Source organism: Caloenas nicobarica, chromosome 12 (genome assembly GCF_036013445.1).
Source record: "Caloenas nicobarica isolate bCalNic1 chromosome 12, bCalNic1.hap1, whole genome shotgun sequence".
Classification (NCBI taxonomy): domain Eukaryota; kingdom Metazoa; phylum Chordata; class Aves; order Columbiformes; family Columbidae; genus Caloenas; species Caloenas nicobarica.
In genome coordinates this window covers 18,215,997-18,223,974 of record NC_088256.1, presented here as the reverse complement: position 1 = coordinate 18,223,974, position 7,978 = coordinate 18,215,997, and the positions used below count along the sequence as shown (strand labels likewise).

Genomic DNA, 7,978 nt, shown 5'->3' with positions numbered 1-7,978 from the left:
ACAGTATATGCTGCCCCACGAGCCAGTTCCAGGACGTGATCCTTGCTCACCAGAAAGCTGCACGTCACTGAAACTCATGGACATGAAACAAATGTACGCTGTGAGACGAGAGAAAAACGCATTGGACTCACTTCTGCCTTCAGCTATTGCTGTGTGTTGGAGCGAGCCCTGTGAGTGCTGGCAACGCTGTGCAGGGCTGCTCGGATGAGATGCGTTGAAGGCAGGTTACAGGATCGTGTGTGTGTCAGCGTGGGCAAGTATGAAGTATGAAGATGCTCCCTTCAGAAAAACAAAACAAAAATCAACCTGGGTCTACTTTTACCTTCTCTTTTTAGGTGCATGCCCCCAGACTGTGTTAGAAAGATCCGAAAATAAGAATTGCTGTGTTCAGTAACTAGTTCAATTTTGCTCCCCAGACACCATATTCTAATGTTTAAAGCAGAAAACAAGCAAAAAATCTTGCAGAAAAATAATCTGTCTGCTGGTGTATTAGTGTTGCAAGACTCCAGACCTGCTACATAAATCTTTCCTGATCTTAGCAGTTTTTGCTCCTGAATTCAGCTGGATAAAGAGAGTTATAAATGGAGCAGCTCTGAGTGCATTTCAGAATCCCAACCTTGTTGAAATTCAAGCAGCACCACGCCAAAAGCATGCTCCAGTGCTGGATGCTCCTGCTTTTTTCCACAACCTCTCCAAATTTAAGGTAGGGAAGTTGCAGCTGCTCCAGTCCCAAAGGCAAACTCCAGCACTGTTCCTGCCTAGCAGCACTGCAAAGGCATCTGTGCTGGCTGCTGTAGTACGCTACCTTTTCTGATCTCAAGACCCCCATAAGAATAGACAAGACATTGCTGCTGCTCCTAAAATGTAGGCTCTGATACATAATGGCTAAAGAATAACACAAGATGACTGTGTCACTTCTGCGAAGTCCAGCACTCTTTTTACAGCAAACTTCTACGTTCTAAAGACTAAGTGAAGTGTGCATAGTTCCCTATAAAAATTTGGTAATAATGCTATATTTAATAATGCTATATTTAAATTTGGTAATAATGCTATATTTAATAATGCTATATTTAAAAACTTCATTGTGGAGTGTCCTTTTTTTTTTTTTCTTTGCCAGTGGGAATCCAAAGTTTTACTTTCCAGACAAAGATCAAGAGCAGCCATCCTTTCCCATCAAACAGATCTGTGCCCAGTGCATGGTGCTTAAGCGAAAACAACAATAAACCGCATTCAACATCTTGTTCTTCTTAAAGGCAGCAAACCGCTATACCAAAACACATCAATTTGGCAGTGGGACTAGTGTAGCCAGCGTGAATGATCACATTAGATGTGGTCTTAGCTGCTCAGCACTCGGGGGAGCTTTCCGGAGCGTGTAGGGTTCAGCCACACGACCGCCGGTACCTGCCAGCCCAGTTCGGTGGAAGGTGTTGAACTTCCCTGAACGTGCGGAAAACGCCAACGCGCTGGACAGGCTTCGGCACGGCAATTTGGGGAAGGGAGTTGCTGCAGCAGGAATGGGGGATAGATGCTGATGCCAGATCCAGGTTTTCCAGCACCCCTGCTCCGAGAGCCAGATTGTGCGTGTGCGGTGCGTGTGTGTGTGTGTGTGTGTGTGTGCGCGTTTGCCGGCTGGCTTGTGCCGAAGAAGCTGCTTGATTTGCTCTCCATATTTGAGGGCACGGATTTAGGGACTCGGGGCCAAAAATTCTCCGGATCCAGGTAAATCCGCTTGTTACCTTATTCCACTCCCCGGCTCCGAGTGCCCGCGCTGTCCTGGGCGCAGCGCGGCCGCCGGTGCTGTCAGAGCGCTCCCGCGATGAGCAGCCGAGCCGGGAGCGGAGCCGCTGCGGGAGCCACCGGGGGGTGCGGGGACGGAACTGGGGGGGTGTGGGGAGGGGGGCTGGAAAAAACGTGTCCCCCCCGCCCCCGGAGTGACGTCAGCGCGGCTCCGTGCGGGGCAGCCGGCAAAAGCCCCGCTCCGCGCCGCGCCCCGCGCAGAGCCGCCCGCGCTCCCGCAGCGGCGCCGCTGCCGCTCCTCGGCCCCCCCCCCGCCCGGCCCAACTTCCCGCCGAGCCGCGGCCGGGACGGGACGGAACGGAACAGGACGGCGGCACCTCGCTGGGCTCCTCCTGAGGCTTGAGGCGGGCGATGCCTCTCGCCGCCGGGTGCCTGGCTCCCGGGGCACGGCGCTCGGCGGCGGCCCCTGCCCTTGCTGCCCCTTCGGGCGCCCCCAGAGCAGGTACGAGCCGAGCGGCGCGGGGGCGGGCGGTACGGGGAGCGCGGTTCGGAGGCGCCCTGCTGCTGGATGGGGGGTAGGGAGGGCTCGCGGTCATTTATTCTTCCCCCCCCACCCCCCGCCAGTTTCAAATGCTGACAGTGACCGGGAGCGGGGGCAGCGCCGCGGCGGGAGGGGACGGGGCCGCTCTGCTGGCGGCCGCCGAGGTGGAGGCGGCTGCTGCGGCGGGTGGAGGGGTCGGGCGGGGGCAGCGCTGGGGAGCCCCGGTTTTCGGAGAGCTCCCGACGGGGCTTCCCCCACGGCAGCTCCCCTGGCGCTTTCCGAGAGGAAAGCAAGGGGTGGAGAAAGGAGGATTTCGGAGGAGTTTTGCAAGTCGCTGCCTTGGTGCCCCTCTCCCCTCCAACCTTGCAAGCTGCTTTGCCCTCCCTTTGCGGCCTCTGCTCCTGGCCGTTTTCACTGGGGATTTCTTCTTTCTCTCCTTACCTGTCTCAAAAGGTTTGACTGTAGGTACTGAAGCAGGGATCGACGGCGCATAAAGATGCTGAAGGGTGTTTGGTTGCTCAATTTGTTAATAGTGGCTGGGATCTCGCAGACAGAGAGTCGCAAACCTGCCAAAGACATTTGCAGCAAGAGCCGCTGCCCTTGTGAGGAGAAGGAGAACGTGCTGAACATTAATTGTGAAAACAAAGGATTTACAACCGTCAGCCTCCTCCTGCCACCACCGTCCAAGATCTACCAGCTGTTTCTCAACGGGAACGCGCTGACCCGCCTGTTCCCCAATGAGTTCGTCAACTACTCAAATGCTGTGACCCTCCACTTGGGCAACAACGACATGCAGGAGATCCGCACGGGGGCCTTCAGCGGCCTTCGTACCCTCAAGAGGCTGCACCTCAATAACAACAAGCTGGAAGTGCTGAAGGAGGACACATTCCTGGGCTTGGAAAGTCTGGAGTACCTGCAGGCTGATTACAATTACATCAGTGCTATTGAGGCCGGGGCCTTCAGCAAGCTAAACAAGCTCAAGGTGCTGATTCTCAATGACAACCTCCTGCTGTCTCTGCCCAGCAATGTCTTCCGCTTCGTGCTCCTCACGCACCTGGACCTGCGGGGGAACCGGCTGAAGATGATGCCTTTTGCTGGTGTGCTGGAGCACATTGGAGGCATCATGGAAATCCAGCTGGAGGAAAACCCTTGGAACTGCACCTGCGACTTGCTGCCACTCAAGGCCTGGCTAGATACCATCACCGTGTTTGTGGGCGAGATAGTTTGCGAAACCCCCTTCAGGCTTCACGGGAAAGATGTGACCCAGCTCACCAGGCAAGATCTCTGCCCTAGGAAGAGCTCCAGTGATTCAAACCAGAGGGAAAAACACCCTGCCCTCTCAGACCCACACATCTCGAGGCTATCACCCACAGCCAACTCTGCCATCAATCCCACCAGAGCCCCAAAAGCCAGCCGGCCACCCAAAACCAGGAACCGCCCCACACCCCGTGTCACTGTGTCAAAAGACAGACAAATATTCGGACCTATCATGGTTTACCAGACAAAGTCTCCCGTGCCCATCACCTGCCCAGCTGGCTGCATCTGTACTTCGCAGAGCTCAGACAACGGCTTAAATGTGAACTGCCAAGAGAAAAAGATAAGTAACATCTCTGATCTCCACCCTAGGCCCACCAGTCCAAAGAAACTTTACCTTACCAGTAACTATCTGCAAGTCATTTATAGAACGGATCTCATAGAGTACGGCTCTCTGGATTTGCTACATCTAGGAAATAACAGAATTGCAGTGATACAAGAAGGTGCCTTTAGAAACCTCACAAGTTTACGTAGACTTTATCTTAATGGCAACTACCTTGAGATTCTGTACCCATCTATGTTTGACGGGCTGCACAGCCTGCAATATCTCTACTTAGAGTACAATGTCATTAAGGAGATCCTGCCACGCACCTTTGATGCTCTGAGTAATCTTCATCTGTTATTTCTCAATAACAACCTCCTCAGATCCTTGCCTGACAGAGTCTTTGGTGGCACTTCCCTCACCAGACTCAACCTTAGAAACAACCATTTCTCACACCTGCCTGTGAGAGGAGTCTTGGACCAGCTCTCAGCTCTAATTCAGATAGACCTTCAGGAGAACCCTTGGGACTGCACGTGTGACATCCTGGGGCTGAGGAACTGGATAGAGCAAGTCACTAACCAGAACAACCAGCAGTCAAATCCCCCCGTAGTTATCAACGAAGTCATATGTGAGTCTCCCGCCAAGCACTCTGGACAGCATCTGAAATTCCTGAGTAAAGCAGCCATTTGCCCAGAGAACCCCAACATGTCAGACTCTTCTCTCTTCTCCATGAACCAGAACACAGATACACCACATCTCCTTGGTGTGTCACCCAGCTCCTATCCAGAAATACACACCGAAGTTCCGCTGTCCGTCTTAATTTTAGGCTTGCTGGTTGTGTTTATTTTGTCAGTCTGTTTTGGGGCAGGCCTGTTTGTCTTTGTCCTTAAGCGCCGGAAGGGGGTGCAAAGTATGCCCAGCAGCGCAAACAACTTAGATATAAGCTCATTTCAGCTCCAGTACGGGTCTTACAACACCGAGACCCATGATAAAACTGAAGGACATGTTTATAACTACATTCCCCCTCCTGTTGGACAGATGTGCCAAAACCCAATCTACATGCAAAAGGAAGGGGATCCGGTTGCCTATTACAGGAATCTCCATGAGTTTAGCTATAGCAATCTTGACCACAAAAAGGAAGACCCCACCAGTCTTGCATTTACAATCAGTGCAGCTGAATTACTGGAAAAGCAATCCTCGCCAAGGGAACCAGAGCTTCTGTATCAAAATATTGCAGAAAGGGTCAAAGAACTCCCCACCGGAGGATTAGTTCATTATAACTTTTGCACCTTACCCAAAAGGCAGTTTGCTCCTTCATATGAATCGAGGCGCCAAAACCAGGACAGGATAAATAAAACTGTTTTATATGGTACTCCCAGGAAATATTTTGCAGAACAGTCTAAACCCGAGCATCCTTTACTCCAAGGAAAGCTACAAACAGAACCAGACTACCTCGAAGTTCTGGAAAAACAAACTGCGATCAGCCAGCTGTGAGGGGGGAATTGGGAGACAAAGGAAAATTTTTAAACGAGCTCAGCATCACATTTGATTGAGTCTGAACTCAGTGCTGATGTCATCTGTCACATTCCCAACATTTCCACTTTTTAAATTAGAGAGGGAGAGAGAAATGGAACCCCTACAGCATAGCAGGGACGTGGTGTTGCTTTTGCAATGTTCCCTTTAAGTTATTTCTGTATCTCTCTCCTTTTGCCCCTTCTGTAGGAACTGTCACTGCAAATGTATGTTTCTGTAATATATCTTGCATAATTCTTTTTGATTTGGAAGGAAATGAGGAAGGGGGTCTTTGGGTTTTCTGATTTTTTTTTTTTTTTTTTTTTTTCCTTTTCATTTCCAAGTGGGATGTTAATGTATTATGTAGAAGATCTCCAAAGATCTTTTTTTCCTGGACTATGACTTTTCTTTTGTAAATAATAATATACAGTACTGCTGTTTTAATTACCAAGTATAGCCACTGGGCGTCACTTTTTTGTGTTAAAGTGCCTTTGCACTTTAAGTACATTATTACTTAATTGTTGCTCTTAGCTTTGATAAATTGAACCTATTTTAATGTGTTGTATTTTTGAAATTAAAAAATAATTGTAAAATAGATCTATATGTCAGCTGCATTAAATCAGAAGGTTTGATTTATAGGAAAGCTGCCCTTCTTTAAAGGAATCTAATTCTTGGACCTTATAGACTCAGATGTACATTATTGGGGTATTTTTTCCCTCTAGGTTTCTTTAGAGTGATTCACTGAAATCAACTGAGAGGATTTAGCAATGGACTAGAGGTTATCAAATGCCTCAGCTGGGAGTAACAGCTCATTAGTAAAATGTTTAACACAATATCATAGTGAACTAGACAATTAATGTCCTTCCTCATACATTGCATTGCAGCTGTAGCAGAGTAATGTTCAGTGGTTTAAGAATATTTTCATACTTAAGAGAACATTACTCATAATATTTAATGCATTAAACTGGGTATTTTCATACATTTTATGACAGAGTTTATATTTGTAAATTTGTTGGACTGAAATTAACATGTCCTTTTCCTGCTAGATATGGGTTGGTTTTTTTTTTAATAAGCAAGGACACCAGCAGGGGTCATCCCACACCTCATTAAATTTATTAACATTACAGGCAAGTGAACCAATGCCAAAGGTAAAATTTGAACCTGGGTCTCTGGAGTCCTCCAAATCAAAGTAGCAGGAACCAGTATGTGCATCACACTAACTTTCAGTAGTCTGAACTATGTCAAGGTTTTAGTCTCTAAAGGAAAAGTAATATTGCAATAACTGTAATCTAGTAGAGAAAATTACTATTAAGTTAATGGTCTTAAATTTTATAAAATGTTTTAAGTTAACTGAATTCCATTCCCAGCATTGGTTTTCTTAAGACCATCAGTGAACAAATGCAGTAAGTCTTCTCCTTTCCCATTAACTCAGGCCTGTTTTACTTCAAGTTTTACGTTACCACCTTCAATTTACATTTCCTTCCTGGAGAATATTGAAACCATTTTTATTAACAAGTACACAGTCAAACTTTATTAAGCCTTATTAGCTTCTAAATAATTTTTAGATGCAAATATTATTGTGCGATTTAAACAAACAGCCCTTATTTACAACAAAACCAGTTTTGTTTTGTCTATTGTAAATCCTTATGCAACTGGGATGGTGATCTGCATATAAAGTAGGCCAGGCTTTTCAATTCCTTATTAAAGCAATTGATGGAGTCTGAAAGAAGCACACTGTTTCCTTTTCATAAATAGGTTACTGCACATAATAATCCTTTATTATCATGCGGAGATTGAAGTGGCCTCTGCTGACTGATTTTTGGAGCTTTACTATAGTTAATAATACTGTATCTACAACTTTGAGAAATTTTCAGCAATAGCATTTGAGCTATAAATAACTACAATCAATGTTGTTCTAATCAGGACGTTGCCAAGAGGAAGTTGCTTTATATTTAAGAGCTAAAGAGGCTTTGCATGTATATTGCCAGCTATCTGAGTCATTCAGTAAACTGTCTTCTAATGATTTATGTGACATCTGAGTACATTAATATGCTAACATGTCAATTCTTTATGTTTAGAGTCCATAGCATCTATGGCTGCTCATTAGATCAGGTTTAAAACTGAAGTGCTACAGTGAAGTACTGAAGAATCAGTCTTCAAAATGGTCTCACTTCAAGGAGGCGAAATGGTATCGCATTAGTTCAACTTGGAACATTTGACTGCAATAGCATCCATCTTTGAGTGAGGTACTTGTTTGAAAGCTTGCAGTAGTGATTGTCTTATTATGGCTCCTTCCCCTGGGTAATTAAAAGCATTTATTCCTGAAACCCTAAGAAAAGTATACTTATTATTTTAAAGTAAAGCTATTAACTTTTTCCAGGTATGATTTTAGAATTGCCTGCAAAACAAGTACCACGTTATATCTGGCACTCTAGTAGCTAGGATGTTATTATTTATTATCACCTAGTGAACCAGAACCAATTACAGGTTTTTTGCTCAGAAAAATACTTATTTTTCCTACAAAAATCATTTCTATTTTCTAGTGTTTACAAAAAAACAGAGATAGGGAATTGATTCTTTGAGTAACTTTATCTTGTTTATTTTTACTATTT

General features: G+C 46.2%; 1 protein-coding gene across 1 annotated transcript; it reads left to right on the top strand.

Moving 5' to 3' along the window:
• Positions 1–2,774: 2,774 nt before the first annotated feature.
• On the top strand, positions 2,775–5,797 carry SLITRK2 (SLIT and NTRK like family member 2). The gene has a single exon (XM_065643302.1). The coding sequence runs from the start codon at positions 2,775–2,777 to the stop codon at positions 5,346–5,348; it is 2,574 nt and encodes an 857-aa protein (XP_065499374.1). The 3' UTR covers positions 5,349–5,797.
• The last annotated feature ends 2,181 nt before the right edge of the window (positions 5,798–7,978 follow it).

What these genes read in the sequence shown, in the direction of transcription:
- SLITRK2 (XM_065643302.1), top strand. Translation starts at nt 2,775, where the DNA reads ATGCTGAAGGGTGTTTGGTTGCTCAATTTGTTAATAGTGGCTGGGATC.